This window comes from Odontesthes bonariensis, chromosome 16 (assembly GCF_027942865.1).
Source record: "Odontesthes bonariensis isolate fOdoBon6 chromosome 16, fOdoBon6.hap1, whole genome shotgun sequence".
Taxonomy (NCBI): Eukaryota; Metazoa; Chordata; class Actinopteri; order Atheriniformes; family Atherinopsidae; genus Odontesthes; species Odontesthes bonariensis.
The window spans coordinates 17,996,257-18,011,903 of record NC_134521.1 but is presented as its reverse complement, the minus strand read 5'-3'; the positions used below and the strand labels follow the sequence as shown (position 1 = coordinate 18,011,903).

At 41.0% G+C, this 15,647-nt stretch overlaps 2 protein-coding genes across 3 annotated transcripts; both read left to right on the top strand.

Annotated features, from left to right (window-relative positions):
* The first annotated feature begins 429 nt into the window (after nt 1-429).
* serpinh1a (serpin peptidase inhibitor, clade H (heat shock protein 47), member 1a) lies at nt 430-4,908 on the top strand. Of its 2 annotated transcripts, none has more exons than XM_075486495.1 (5): nt 430-490; nt 2,555-3,176; nt 3,260-3,358; nt 3,486-3,718; nt 3,836-4,908. In XM_075486495.1, exons 2-5 carry the CDS (start codon nt 2,579-2,581, stop codon nt 4,136-4,138), a joined length of 1,233 nt encoding a protein of 410 aa, XP_075342610.1. In that variant the 5' UTR covers nt 430-490; nt 2,555-2,578; the 3' UTR covers nt 4,139-4,908. The 2 variants fall into 2 exon arrangements, with proteins under 2 accessions (XP_075342610.1, XP_075342609.1); XM_075486494.1 differs by having other exon boundaries at nt 437-619.
* Nucleotides 4,909-6,375: 1,467 nt separating this feature from the next.
* On the top strand, nt 6,376-15,446 carry acer3 (alkaline ceramidase 3). Its single transcript, XM_075486493.1, has 11 exons — nt 6,376-6,493; nt 9,978-10,088; nt 10,259-10,311; nt 10,466-10,518; nt 10,768-10,849; nt 10,940-10,975; nt 12,905-12,963; nt 13,094-13,195; nt 13,281-13,385; nt 13,462-13,507; nt 13,601-15,446. Exons 1-11 carry the CDS (start codon nt 6,391-6,393, stop codon nt 13,652-13,654), a joined length of 804 nt encoding a protein of 267 aa, XP_075342608.1. The 5' UTR covers nt 6,376-6,390; the 3' UTR covers nt 13,655-15,446.
* Nucleotides 15,447-15,647: the final 201 nt, after the last annotated feature.

Below are 15,647 nucleotides of genomic sequence, written 5' to 3'. Positions count from 1 at the left end.
CGTGGCTTAGAAGAGCAAACGTACTATTGCTTTGTCTTTGAAGAGATTCTCCAGCTCTGAGATCAGGGTACAGAGGTGCTATAACAAGGTGACAGAAGGAGGAGTGAAGGAAGTCAAAGCCCTGGCACTGCAGGAAATATAATGATTAATACTATATGTGAGAGCCACCATTGGCTCTGAGCCCAGAATGAGTCTACTAGTCTTATATGACCAATTCAACCTAGACAAGTTTGTTTTGTAAGTTTAATAAGGGAATAAGTTTTTTACTGCCACTGCAATCAGTAAGTAATGAGGGGTAGCTGTTATTGGTTCCTTGATGACAAGATGGGTTGAGTATTTGGGGTTAATTATCTGAGTACTTCTTCTGAACTATAATTTCAGGCTTTAGGACCTGGGGGGTGTTGAGGGTTCTTCTCCCACTGCTCCATATGGGTGGGACTGGCCAGGAAAAAAGATTCCAGGGCAGAGATTTTCATGCACTAAGACTCGGGTAATTGTTTCTTAAACTTCAGTTCTCTGCTATTAGATACATTAACTTCTTGAACAGCAGGGCAGTGCTGGGGGATCCATTTTTGTAATCAACGAGAAACTTGCTGACTTATTCAAAGGATCAAAAATGGTAAGATGAAAGTTTTAGGAGTATGGGGGAGGGAGAGAATCTGGGCTGCACTCAACTGGTGAGAAATGTCCAGGCATGTGAAGAGAGACAACAGTCTATCTGTATGCTATGTGGTTGGGATTCTATTCTGTTGTGTATCTTAGCAGGATGGTTCATACATTTAATTGTAACATCTGTAACAGAATGAATGAAAGTCCAGTCATGTGAGTTTGCTTCAACTTTTAACCAGATTACATCCATGAGGCAGGATGTCGGTCCTTCCTTTGTCTACATATTACACTATCAGTTATGCCACTGTTTCCATGTGACATGGCAGTATGTAATGAATGAACATTATCACTGAACTGGATATATGTTAAAACTGCTCTGACAGTTCACAAGAGTTACTTGTAATTCATTAAAACTAAGTCTTAAACCCAGTGAGATGAACCGTTTACAGAGAGAGAGAGACACTGAAACATAATGTCACGGGTAATGTAATCTTGTGCTAAAATAAGATGACCATTGGGTCATTAAACATTTAAAGGAAAAGAGTATTGTTTTGTGTCAAATACGTTGTTGCAATTCAGAAAGAATCTAGATTTCTAGATGCTAGAATTGCTTTCTGGATTCTTGATCATCAGCATTTCTTAATGCATTCAGCTCTATTTGGTCTGTTCTTAAACACAGACTTTGTTCTGTTTTGAAGACACTATGCAATAATATTGCAAAAGTAATCCATCTGAAAATGTCTGGGAAGCTGCAGGACACAGCTGTTCAGGGACTCAGACAAGGACACGCCCCAACGTCAACGTGGACAGGGATAAAATTCTGATGTTGCCGGCACGTTGGTCAGCACGTGGCCACTTTTCCCACACAACAAGGAACCAATCAGAATCAACCAGAGTTTCTGCTCAGAGAGAGAATTTTGAAAACTGCAATCGTGTGCATTGCAATGAACAACTCAGATCAAGCTGACTGTTTCGGCTTAGAAACATCCCCCAGATGCCTACGTGGCTGTTATGCAAGTCTTGCCTTGAGGTCTTCTAGGAAAGATCGACTTTAGGTGGCATGACTTAACCACACATCATTCTTTAATCTTTAAAGTAAAAATAGTGCCTATACCACATCGGGGGCTTTCTGGTTAGGATATTTCAGAAATTAAATGATATAATAATGACTCATTTAAAAAAATATGCAAGATATTTTGATAACAGTATAACAATAAAGTGTTACAAAGTTACAAAGTTCTTGACAAGAAAGAGAATTAGGTCAGATGGATGTTTTTACATGAGCACAATGGTGGAATGATATCAGATGTTGCCAAAGGCTTTCACAAAGAGGAAAGTTTTAGGGAGGGATTGAGGGTAGAATCAGCCTACTTGAGTTCAGTGGGCAAAGAGTTCCGTAAGCTATAGGCTCTAAAAGAAAGAGGCCCAATCTCCCTTTGCCACAAACTATGACTTAAGAACAGTTAGCAGGACACTATATGCAGATTTCAGTGGTCAGGAGGGAATATACCTGGTCATTTAGTCTGAGATGTGTTTAGAAGCCATTTAAGACTTTGAGGGTGAGCAGTAGGTTTTAAAAACCAATAGACACAAGCTGTGAGATTTGCGAGGCTGGTGGAGTCTGTGGGTTTTAGTGGCAGGTACAGCTGAGTGTCATCAGTATAAAAAGGGTAATGTACATTATGGTCCTGAATGCTGGACAAGAGGTAACCTGTAAAAGAACCTCCAGAGACATGTTAGGCAGTGTTAAAGATGACAGGTCTTAGTGTAGGAAAAAGTCATTTATGCCGCCCAGTGGGAAAAATATCCAGAACGCAGAGAAAGGAAATCACGTAAATCAGATTATATGCTCAAAATCTGAAAAGGAAATGAACCTCTCATTGGCCAGTATTTTAACTGTGTTACTTAATTGTACAAAGAAGTTTATTTTTGTATCTTTTTATAGGCTTTTTTTGGTCATCGTCACGCCATGTGGGTAACAAACCTAGTATCCCTTGTTCTATTGGCTACAACAGCCTCAGCTGCCACCGCTGCATCAGCAGACAAAGTCTTGAGCAACCACGCCACCATCTTGGCAGACAACAGCGTCAACCTGGCTTTCAGCCTCTACCAAAACATGGCAAAGGAGAAAAATGTTGAGAACATCCTCATTTCGCCTGTGGTAGTGGCCTCTTCTCTGGGTCTGGTGGCTCTCGGGGGAAAGGCCTCCACTGCCTCACAGGTGAAAACCATTCTGAATGCGGCCAAAGTTAAAGATGAGCAATTGCACTCTGGTCTGGCTGAGCTCCTGACCGAGGTGAGCGACCCTAAGACCCGAAATGTCACTTGGAAGATTAGCAACCGCATGTATGGACCTAGCTCCGTCACCTTTGTGGATGATTTTGTCAAGAGCAGCAAAAAGCATTATAACTGTGACCACTCCAAGATCAACTTCAGAGACAAAAAGAGTGCCGTTAAGTCCATCAACGAGTGGGCGGCCAAGTCCACCGACGGAAAACTCCCCGAGGTCACCAAGGATGTTGAGAAAACTGATGGAGCAATGATCATCAATGCTATGTTTTTTAAACGTAGGTGTATAAATCTGTGTAAGTGCAACAATCATTGTTATGGTTTTCAAGACATCCAAAATAACCTTGGTCTTTTCTCACAGCTCACTGGGATGAGCAGTTTCATCATAAGATGGTGGACAACCGTGGCTTCATGGTGTCCCGTAGCTACACTGTTTCAGTACAGATGATGCACCGCACAGGTAGGTGGAGGCAGCCCTGTTAATGTTCTCACAAACAAAACCTAAAATGCTTAAAGATATTATTCACCATTTTGACAAAAGATGACAAGATTGCTGATAGTTATAAATGTATAATTTGTTTCTTCAGGTGTCTTTAACTTTTATGATGATAAAACCAATAAATTGTCCATTCTGAGCATGCCCCTGGCTCAAAAGAAGTCCACCGTGGTGTTCATCATGCCATACAATGTGGAACCTTTGGAGAGGCTGGAGAAGATGGTGACCAAAAAGCAGCTGGATACGTGGATGGGGAAGCTGCAGCAGACAGCAGTAGCTGTTTCTCTCCCAAAAGTCAGCATGGAAGTCAGTCACAACTTGCAGGTAAACGATGTAACCACTTTCAAGGCGAGAAATGACCAGAGCTCGGTCCTCTGACTCAGACTTTTGTCAGTCTTTTACGGAATCCGGGTCAAACCTTATCTGTCCGATCCTTTTTAGAAAAACCTGCAGGAGCTGGGTCTGACCGAGGCTGTGGACAAATCCAAGGCTGACTTGTCCAACATCTCTGGGAAGAAGGACCTTTACCTGTCTGGTGTGTTCCACGCCTCTGCCATAGAGTGGGACACTGAGGGAAATGAGATCGATTCCAGCATCTTTGGCTCAGACAAACTCAAAAACCCAAAACTATTCTACGTCGACCACCCTTTCATTTTCCTTGTGAAGGACCAGAAGACGAACTCCATCCTGTTCATTGGCAGGATGGTTAGGCCGAAGGGTGAAAAAATGAGAGATGAATTGTAACTATGTGTTGACCTGTATCTCAAAGTTAAATGTCTGGCTGTGTGAGTGTAGATTTTCTTCTACAGTAAGCTGAGAGAAACAGAAAATGAAATGGATGTTGGATACTACATACGTGCATTCCTTCATGTCACATACCCACAGCATTCCACATAACTTGGGAGATGTGTTTGAGCATTTTCTACCGTTTGAGTTACCAAAGCGTTATGCACACTTAAGATTTTTCTAAAGAATATATTTCTATTTTTTTCCCCATGTCATAATAAATGATAAACTAAACTATCTTACACTGAGCATGCTTATCTGAGGACCCTAATTTCCTGATGAGGAATATTACAGCTTTTTTTGATCCCATGTCTAAGACTGTTAAAGAACGGTTTCAATCAAAAGATTTCATCGCATTATTGTCAGTATGTGCACATCATAAGGGTTTCAGTTCACATCAAACCTTGGAAATTCTTTGTAAAACACTGTTACTAACAAACTTACTAACCAAATAGCTTACTTTGACACTTTGCAAAGTATTTCTTATGTTCTTAGGTCTTCATCTTTTTGAGTCGATTCATTGCACTGCTGCATGCTCCGACAGGTCTTTTTTTTCATGGTGTTGATAAACCCGGAATGTACTGGTGCTTACCAGGTAACAAACCTATTTATGGCTGATTTGATAAGATTTATTTGTTCATCATATGTGTGCTGATGATTTAATGTTCAAAAAGATGATTGGTCTGTGACAAATTTCCTGTTTTTTGCAATAAAAGTGTAAAAAAGAAGCAACCATGGAACGTTACATTGAAATTGGATAGAGACCCCTTTCCTCTGTGACTTGATTCGCCAGGCAGGAGCAGCAGTTAAGCCTTTGGCAGACATGTTCAAGTCAAGTCTCCATTGGCTTTTCAGCTGAAAAATTCCACTTAGGACGCCTGAATAGCCAACATACTCTCTTTCCGCGAGGGGATTTATAGACTTTCAGACGTACACATCCGTAAACTTGCAATACTGTGACGCCATCAAAATATTTGTGCACATCCACTGGTTAAAAGCTGCAGCAACAACCTCTGAATGAATGAACAAATAATTATTTAATAGACAAAAGCTACGATGGGATTTAAATGACTTAGGAGGACATAATACTTTACAACTGTTTTCGTGCATTCCTGGATGGTTACTGGTGTATCACGCCACCTAGGGGACATCTGGATGTACTACATAACAACTGGCAGCATTTCAGGGGGGTACTCAAACTACTGGTCCTTATCACATTTAAAAAACAACCATCGTGCTGTAGTTCGAGTAGTAAATTCAATTAAAACGCATTTTTGAAAATTGAATAAAGACTACAGTCTACGTTATATTAGAAAAATATATTTTAGTTGGATTTAATGACACAAACTTAAACCTTGGAATTAAGCGACACTAATCAAGTTTACACGTCTTCAGCGCGGTTTCTCTTGATTTGGTTTACTCTGACAATCTGTCAAACATTGATGAATCAGAGATAAACTACAAAAACATGGTACATTCCAGCCACGTAAGTTGCAACTGGTGGAAAAATATTGGGAAGAGGAAGAAATTTATTCAAATACTTCTGTTGTGTAACCAAACAATCGTGATTTATTCTGCAATGAAGTGGGTGTTTCCAAGGGGTTATAGATTTTTGTTTGTTTGTTTGTTTTTTACTTTAAGGGCTGTCTTTTGATTTTGGATTTTTAGTTTTCTTCTCACTTATTGTTTAATCACCACTGTATTTTCCTTTCTGATTGTGTTACCTCTTGTTTATAACGCATTGCATTGTTGCACGTTTGTTGCTCTTCCTTATTTTCATCTGCAGTGATAATGTCAAATCAGTTCTCCCACTGATTTTCTGTTGAATTGAAACTATTTATTGGTTACTGTGGCTTCCTGTTGTCTACTTTATGTGTGGAAAAAAAAAAGCAGTAAAGTGTTCTCAGTTCTGTTTTGTCTGCATGTGTCAACAGACAAATAGCTATTTTACTGTAATGCTGAATAATGACTAGGTAATCATAATATCATTTTTTTAATATATGTTTTCAAAAGAATGTATGGCAAAAACAACGACAATAACAATGCAATGGATGAGTTTACAATCGTGTTGTGTAGTCTATTGAAACAACACCTCAACTAAATGTTCATATCTGCCACCGCATCGCGCGTGAGGAGGAGGGCTCGCGGAGTGCCCGTATTGTGATGGGACTACAAATCCGTTAGTAGCCACTGCTTCCTCCTCTTCCATCATGGCTCCCTCGATAGACAGGCAAGGGTACTGGGGGAGGCCGACCTCAACGCTGGACTGGTGCGAGGAAAATTACGTCGTCTCTTTTTACATCGCGGAATACTGTAAGTGAAACGCTTCTGCGTCGTTTATTCTAAAATTGCGACGCTTGGTGTCGGTGTGAGGAGGCTTTTTGGTGGGAGAGTCACACAGTGTGCGTGCAGTCGCCCCTTAATAACGTAAACATATAGGGGCACAAACGGCAGCGGTTGTAACATTAATTGAGGGGGGGTTATTTGATTGTGTCAACTCTTCGTGTTAGCTAAACGTTAGCCCACAAGCCTCTTAACGGACTGGAAGCGTAAGTTAGTGAGGAAAAGGAAACCCTATTTGAGGTGGAGAACAGTCAACCTGCTCCGTGTCCAGCTGCTTTGCATACTGCTTTACTCGGGCTCATTGGTCCGTACAATTGTGAGTGCCGGCTAACGTTATCACAGATACCGCGAACATGTTCACACGATTCCACTTTCCCACTTGTTTTGTGTTCAAAGCCGGCCGTGCTTCCTCAGCATTCATGGACAGGCACCACATGAAACTTGATCAAACATGATTTGACTGAATGATAAAAAAAAAAAACTGGTTCCTCGGGAACCATTATCTCAGATTTAAACGCTGTTTGTGTCAGACTGTTCAAACATTTGCTATGTCAGCGGGGCGATGCTATGATATGGCAAAGGCTTTTATTTACTCATCATGCAAGAACACCAGTCTTCTTTAAAAGTGTGTGTAATAGCTTAGTAATTAAAAGGAAAATCTCTTTCTGATGTCACTGTATGTGTATAGGAATGCATTTGCATTTATTATTTATTTTAGACTGTATATCTAAGCTATTACTCTGTGTGTTTTTGCTGTTTGGTGCTCAGAGCACCGAGCAATGCAACAGTTAGTCCAAAGAAAAGTGAGGCCCAGTGGGTTAGATTTTGAACTACTGCTTTTTTAAACCGCCTGTGTAGTGACCGTGTAGTGACTTTTTGTCCTGATCGGCCTACTGTATTGTCTCACGCCACTGAAGTCTTATCAGTGCCACATTTTGAAGGATCCTGACAGTTGAAGCTTTTGTTTGCACTAATAACACATGCTGGCCTAGCTGGGTTGTTGTTTTCAGCAGCGGACGAATTGTTTGCCATTTAAACCGTTGTCCGTGTGACAATGGCTGGAATGTGGCGTTGTTCTTGCGGCACAGAGGTCCTGCAGCACCTTTAAACCTCGTTTGATGTGTGCTTTTGTACACTATCTCTCTTTTTTTTTGCATCAGCGCATGGCGATCAAAGAAGGCAGACAGAGTGAGGTCATTAAGGGTTACATGACCACACAGTGAATGTCCTGTTCATATTGTACATGTATTATCAGCGATCTTAGTCTGCCCATTTTCAAAGGACACTCCCAAGGACCTGTGTAAATGCCTTTACTTTTATCAGGCACCTGCAGATAATGGACAGCTTCACGGTAGTTCAGATGATAGTAGGAAGCAGTATTAGCGTTGAAAACTGCTCTAGTTGGCAAGCTTGATTGTTTTCTGTCTCTGAATTTGCACGTGACCACATGAAGAAAGAGCGAGGTTGAGTACTGTTTTGTTATGTGGTCCTGATGATGTGTAACCAGTACAGCAAGCTGGGACCAAAGGGGAAAGGGGATGACACAGACACTGACAGCAGTCCAGTCAAAGGGCATTCTTCATCCCGAAGCTGAAACATGGGAAATCAGCCGGCCAGGTTTTACAATGAACCACCACACCCCTCACCTGCCACCCGACTACCAGTCCACCACCCACATTTTCTGCTCTGGACTTAAACACGACCTTTGTCCTATTTAAGCCTGCACCACAAAGCAAGTTCAATATCCCAAGATATTGTTGTGTTATCTGATTGCAGCCTAATAAAAGCAGTCACGCTAAGCGGAGAGATTCTCTTCAAAGGGGTTGTGTTGGCAGCGGAGGAGCAGTTGCAAACATTGACAGAATTACAAACAAGGATGTAGGTTAGGAATTTGAAAATATTGAATAAGTTAAAGACAATGCAGCTGTCGCAGTCTGAGCCAGGAAGAAAAGCTGTGTGAATACATTAACAGGTTTATCAGTATCCTGCTTCCATCACTGGACTCGAATTGCTGTTGTTTTATTGATTAAACTGTCACCGATTTTAAGCGTTCATAAACAAGTTTAGCATGCATTAATTAGGTGCAGCCCTGGTGGTGTTAAATGGTCTTGAGAGCATTAAAAAAACTGAAATAAAAATGTAGTTGTGGCTACAACTCTTGCCAGGTAATCAAGGTATAGCACTGTCAACAGTCCCTGCTTTAGATCAGCTGTTTCTTTAGCTGAGAATCTACGTTTCTCATTTAGATTATCATCGGATGAAGTATTCGAGGAGTCTTCTTTAACATGCCGCTCAATATCCACACGTCTTTTCCTTTCGATAGCTCAACAAATGGTCATCTCGCACATAGCCTGCTTCAGAGCAGATTCCAAACTAGGCCTATCCCAGTTATTTCTTTTGATCATCTAGCTGTGGTACATGAGAGGAGATTTACTTCCAGAGAGTTTTCATCCTTGGGCGTTTCACAGCTTACATTGTGGACAGACGGCAGTTCGCCATTGGCGTCATGAATCCAGTTGCAAAGCCAAACTCCGCCGCACCTGCCTATAGGCACCCTTTGGTTTTAATCTGATTGGAAACGGAGAACTTGGATGAGGCAATTTGTCAGATTTATGGCCAAAAACTAGTTTAGAGGCTTATAGTACAAATTTAAAAACTGGTACCTTAACAGTTAATTCGCGAAGCTCAAATCTCGTCTTGTTTTACAGGTAGGGTTGGCTTTTTAATTTATACATGCAATAACTTTCTTAGAGTCACTTTACATGTAAATACAACCAAAATGATTAAGAGACTAGACTGACCTGTGTCCACATTAAAAAAAAACATCAAATCTGAAGGTCTGATTGTGAATCTACAACCGTGTAAATGAAAATAGGGGGACATGGTGCATCTCAGGTAGGCATTATAGATGCCGAAATAAGTTGAATTAAATGATGACTATGGTTAAAAAAAAGTCAAATGTCTCTCATTCTTACTTTCCTTCACTGAAATAGATACGGGCAAAGTATGGGGGTGTTGGGGTCGGGACTGTTCCTGGTGAAAATTACAGCTGTGATGTGGTGTAAAAAAGATGGATGGATGGATGAAATAGATACGTTAAGTAGTGGCACAGTAGATGTAGCGCATGACGTTTTGAATGACTGAAAAGGTGACGCACAGCACACTTCGATCATGTTTCAACGTAATTCAATATGTGGCTTTTCGATTGTTTTTGGCTAAGTGAATACCAGCCTCTGGAGAAAAAAGGGAAAGAAACCTGCGGCCTACCCCTGGTTTATTCTGTTTCATTGTTTTTCTACAGACTCGGCTTTGATCTGTACAACGTTCTCATTTTCCATCTACAAGTCATATTTTTCACTTGTCTGAGACGTTTGTAGAAATAGTCTTCTTATAGTCCTGTTATATTACCAACAATTATCTGTAATGATAATTATCTTTTCCTTTTTTTTAACAGGGAACACTGTCAGCAACCTGATTATGATTCTTCCTCCGATCTACGGCGCCTTCCAGACGTTTCGTGACGGCCAGGAGTTTCGCTACATCTGCTCATTCCTCGGACTGGCGGGTTAGTTCTTCTGCTCTCCTCTCCGTTAGTACTGAATCAAACGCATGCATAAGACAGTTGTTTGTAACGGCTTCTCCGGTTAGACATCATTTACCGCCACTGCCGTTTGTAACTGCGTATTTGTGAGAATATCATGACTTCTGAGGTTTCTTTTGGCGTATGTCGCCCAGCTGTAGGTGTCGGTTCCTGGTGCTTCCACATGACTTTGCTATACGAGATGCAGGTAGGCTACATCGCTGCATTGAAACATCATTATATCAGCAAAACTGTGCTTGCATTCAACTTATTGTTAGACACAGTAAGCCAAATATATAAAATATATAATGCTAAATAATGCATGATGAAACAAATGTGCGCTTTCTTCGTGCTTTTTGCAGTTACTGGATGAGCTGCCAATGATCTACAGCACATGTGTCTTTGTCTACTGTCTGTAAGTAATTCAGCCTTTTGGATTTTTTTGGGTGATGAAGTGCACAAGACTAATGGTCATAAGAAGAAAATGAGTGCAATACATTGTAAAAGAAGCCAGTAGCTTGCACACTGATAACTTGATCCAGTCGGAGAAAGTGCGTTGCGCCGTCCTTTTTTTGGCTCTCGCTCCATGTGCGAAGGTAAAAATCTGGATTAATGTCCCACTTTCATTTAAGCTCTCTTTGTTTTTCGCTGCCATCCTGTTCAGATACGAGTGCTTCAAGCAAGAGAACACCATCAGCTTATTCCCTATTGCATTATTATTAATCTTCAGCATCTCGGTCACTTTGGTGAGTATCCCCATCAACTTTAACAATCGTAACATTTTTTCGTTACCATGTTTTTGTACCTGAGCAGTTTGTCTGTTTCCTGTTGCGCAGGTGTACTTACAGTGGAAGGAGCCGGTGTTTCACCAGGTAAGGGAGTGCTCTGTGTAATGCTCGCATTGCTCATTGTTTGCTATCAGGGCTCAGTGAGCTGCAGGTCACATTTAACTTGTGTAAACATTGGGCTTTCCAGCACAGAGTGCACACTCGGTGTGGTGCGTGAAGGTTTGTTAAACACAAGCCCTTTTCAGACTCAGCGTGTGTTACATTAATGGCCTTATCGGTCAGTTCAATCAGTCAGATTTCAAGTCCGGTCAGGTTGATTGTCAATTTGCTATATATGCAAGACATACAGTTAAATCAGACCCGCGGTGCAACATGCAGAAACAGTAGAAAAATCTGAAGTATATTTGAGTCATTCATGATTTTTAAGAGAAGATATAGAGATCTTCTATTGTGGGGTTATTCTGTCACCAACCAGATTCTGCCCCTCTTTGTGCTTGAGGCAGAGAGATCTCGAGCTGGTGCAGTGGTGTAATGATCATAATATGGGCACATATTATGACCAAGTAGATATAGCTGCTTAGCAGTCGACAGCAGTTTGTTCAATGAGTGGCAGAACAGACAAGGACTTGAACGTAGGTGAAAGAGAGGTAAATGAAGGTATTCTGTTGCGTCGAATGTAACAGGCTTCAGGCACACATACAGTGACAATGAGATGAGGGTATGAACGCAATAGTTGCCCTCGACGTGTCATTGGGCATCAAATCAAACATCAAATGAGATAGTGTCGAAGTTCTTAAGGAGTCAAAGCTTTCTTCGGGTAACACGCCATATTTCCATAAAAAAATCTTATCAGCCCGACAAGCACATCATGGTTATCTAAAACGGATGGAAAACAGTGCTTTTCTACATGTTTAAGCATGTTGAACAGGCGGTTTCATTTGGCCTCTTCAACTTTACTGTGAGTGTGTGTCTGACAGAGATATGAGAGGATAGATGGCAGCGACAGCTCGACCCAGAATGCTTCTTCATGCTCATTTGTCACGAGCACTGTGAAAACACGTGAAGGTTCTGCATCTACAATGATACAGTCAAACCAGGGAGTGGGAGGCTGAACAGGGCTGCTATTTATTTAGCCCTTAGTGACGGGATCTGTAAGATTGCTCTGCAAATGAATACTCTCTAACTGTCAGTGAAATCATGTGAATTCATGAAGTTTGGATATCTCACTTGTTGAAAGCAATACAGAAATATGCATAAACTGATGGGTAAGAATGCTGTTGAGTACCTGTTTCGTCATTCTGTTGCTGTAAGATCAGTGGTTAGGAGTGCACGTCTGAAAGCGGCTATCAGGTTATACCAAGACAACCAAACAGCTGATCTCTTAATTATGGAATCAAACAACAGGTAAGAATTGTTAACAGTGAGAAGGATAATCTCATAACCACAGAAACCACTAAACACAACCACAACCACTTATCTTATAGCAAATGTTTGTATGTACCGGTTAGAGTTTCACATTACAACAGTCAGGACAATGGGACAAATCTGCCTCTGTTTGGTCTTTCAGGGCTGGAAACCGTTACCAATCACACTGCTCGATAGCATACTTTTGCCCCTTCTCTGTGGCACACAAACACGTAAACATGTTTAGAAAAAATATTTCCGACCATAGAGTGAGCCTCAGTTGTTTGCAGTTGAGCCAGGGAACAATATTTGGAGATTTTTTTTTCAGTCTCAAGGTTTTTAGCCAATGGAAGAGGTAAAAACTCACAGACTTCATCTCAATTTTCCTTGTTTACATGAACATGAAAAGTGAAGATGAAAGGACAGTCCTCTCATTCCTCATATTGTCTAGTGACCTCTCAGATTCAGGATGAGAAACTCCAGTCTTGATGAATTTGTGAAAAAGTGCTTAATCTGCTGATCAGTCGAGTTGTAGGCAGAAATGAAACAGCTTAGCAAAATTACTAAAGTAAATTAAACAGCCAATATCTTTTTATGTGTCACTACCAGGTCATGTATGGTGCTCTCGTAGCTTGCCTTGTGATGCGCTCCATTTTCATTGTTACATGGTGAGTTTGCCAGCAGGACAGTTCACATTAATATTATCATTACCGTATCAAAGTAACATTAATGACGAATATTCAGTGAAGGAGCCGCATGCTGAAGGGTGTTGTTTTGGTGTCTTTGTTTCATTTTCAGGGTGTACCCATGGCTCAAGCCGCTGTGTTACACCTCCTTAGGCATCTTCATGTTGGGGTTCCTGCTGTGGAACATTGACAATATCTTCTGTGACTCAATAAGGTAAGTAGTTGTGAAGTGAGAATATAAGCAGGAGTGGAAAAGAAATCAAAGTGTGATTTGACCTTTTTTTTTTTTTCCATCTCAGAGCCAGTAGAAAAATGCTGCCCCCTGGTGTCGGAGTAGCAACACAGTTCCATGCTTGGTGGCACATCTTCACTGGTTTGGGGTCCTACCTGCACATACTTCTCAGGTAAGCGGTTTCAGGAGATTGTTTGATAATTATATCATCTGTTAATGCACATTTAAATCAAACGCTCATCTTACAGTTTGCAGATTAGATCAACCTACCTCAAGTACAGACCAAAAGTTAAGGTATGTGTGGCCCTTTGTCAATATCGTGACTTCATTTTTTGTTGTAAGCTGTGAATTTTTATGACCTATTTCCGGGTCTCGCCCCTTGTTTAGTTCCTGTGTGGAGTCTGGCCCACATTGCACATTGAGCCACAAAGGATGAGCTGAAATGAAGGAATGGGGAGCAGCTGAAGGATGGTGACTGCCAAATCCAGACACCAGTGGCACAGGGACCTGCCAGTGCCACCCTGCCACTGCTGGAAACCCAGCCTACAGCCAGGAGGCAGGTGAACCCTAGAGCACCATCCTGGGGACCCATTGGTTTTGCATTATGGGGATTTACTTGATACAGTATAGTGCTGAATCCAGTCATATGAGATGGAAGTTTTTTTTTTAGTTTTTTTTTTTTATCAGTTATAATTTATTAGACTAGCTTTTTTTTGTAATTTCATTGAGGTGCAGTTATTTTTATTCGCTCATCTATTTTCAATGCATGGAATGAACGATGTACTCCACTGCAGTGGCAAAAATTTAAAGGCTTTATGGATGTCACATTGACGGGGTTTGGAGAAGGGGAAACTATGTCAGTATTTACATCTCTAAATGTTCAGTCCTCAGAATAATTAAATCCCCTAAGCCTGTGCGTGTTGAAGTATGTCCCAGTTATAACACTTGTTTTTGGGTAGTTTTAACAAGAACCTAAGAGAGCTGCACTTAAAACCCACTGCTGTACTATCCAATTTTAAGAAGCATCATATAGTTTTTCTATGTAATTGACACCAATGACTGCCAGCTAGAAGGTGGAAGACAGGCTTAACGTTTCCACACCACAGCAAGTCACAACTGGAATTATCACAATGATATATATCTATATATTTTTTTTTTAGCTTGATTTTCTTTTTTGCCAAATTTGCACTGGGATATTAAGTTGAAGTAATGTCACGAGACATTTTAATTGTTTACCTTGCTATAAAGTAGCAAGAGATGCTACGTTGTAATAAAACCCAATTACACTGACTAAGCTTAGATTTTTCCACGGTACACGGAACAAGTTGAACATCTGGTCACCCCCCCCACCACGTTAAAGAGGAATACCTCTGTGAAACACTTGGCGAAACAACCACTGGGTGGCATAAATGTCACTCTTTTTGCAGACATTGCCAGCGTGCCGTAGTGCATTGAAGAACCACAACCTCCCTACTGCTGAACTCTGAGGCCCTTTGCCTCGGTTTTCATGTCCTGTGTTTGCGTTTTAAAATGAAGGGCTTTTCATTTAAACTGTTTGTTTTGCTACTGTGAATCGGCGGATTCGTATTAGTAAGACCGGAGGCGCGAGCTTGAAGTAACTGGTGAACTGGAAGGTGCACAGCATTAATGGTCTTTTGGAGATATTTGTATTTGCGTGTCCTCTTAAACTGCTGAATCAACACACCCATTTCTAAAGATGAGTAGGTGTACTCTGGTTTCGTGAGAGAGCATAACCCCAGAGTTACCAACATTCACAAGCACAATTATCGAAAGAAGTATTTGCGTTGTCCAAATGTCTGTGTGGACTCTTTATATTAATATCTTGTGAAATAACTGCTCATCAGTAAAGGCGAGCAGTTGTCAAAGAGGGTGCTTTATTGTAACCTTTGCAGTGTAATCCAAGTTGCCTTGATGTTTGTTATAAACCTTTCAACATTGTGTTTCGCCGTGTGCCCCTCCCCTGATTATTAGCAGGACAAACAGCAACAGCTTCTAATGCAAAGTCGGTGCCTGATTCTTTGGCCTTCCATTCATTTGACATGTCAACTGACAACTTGCACATAGTTCTTTAGATGTTAATAGTAAATGCAAAAGCTAATACTTATGTGTTGGAGCCAGAGGAGTAAATCCAATCAACGTTTTTGTTTGGTTTTGATCACGTGCCAGTCTTTTATGATGTCTTGTGTTGTCCAATAAAGAAAACTGTGTCAGACTTGCATTTTATCTTATGACTCATGTGTACTGTGCACCTCACTAGAGATAACATTTTGTTGTTAGTGACTCATGCAGCCAAAGGGACCAGCAACGATTTAAAATACACGACAATCATCCATCACACTTCAGTAAAAAATGTTATTTGTAAACTTCATCTCTACAGTTACAGAAAAATGTTTGGAAATTTGTTGCGCCATCT

What these genes read in the sequence shown, in the direction of transcription:
- serpinh1a (XM_075486494.1), top strand. An exon ending in CAATGCTATGTTTTTTAAAC is followed by an intron (nt 3,177 to 3,259) that starts GTAGGTGTATAA and finishes CTTTTCTCACAG; the next exon opens with CTCACTGGGATGAGCAGTTT. An exon ending in ACAGATGATGCACCGCACAG is followed by an intron (nt 3,359 to 3,485) that starts GTAGGTGGAGGC and finishes TTGTTTCTTCAG; the next exon opens with GTGTCTTTAACTTTTATGAT.
- acer3 (XM_075486493.1), top strand. Translation starts at nt 6,391, where the DNA reads ATGGCTCCCTCGATAGACAGGCAAGGGTACTGGGGGAGGCCGACCTCA. An exon ending in AGGAGCCGGTGTTTCACCAG is followed by an intron (nt 10,976 to 12,904) that starts GTAAGGGAGTGC and finishes TGTCACTACCAG; the next exon opens with GTCATGTATGGTGCTCTCGT. An exon ending in TCCATTTTCATTGTTACATG is followed by an intron (nt 12,964 to 13,093) that starts GTGAGTTTGCCA and finishes TTTCATTTTCAG; the next exon opens with GGTGTACCCATGGCTCAAGC.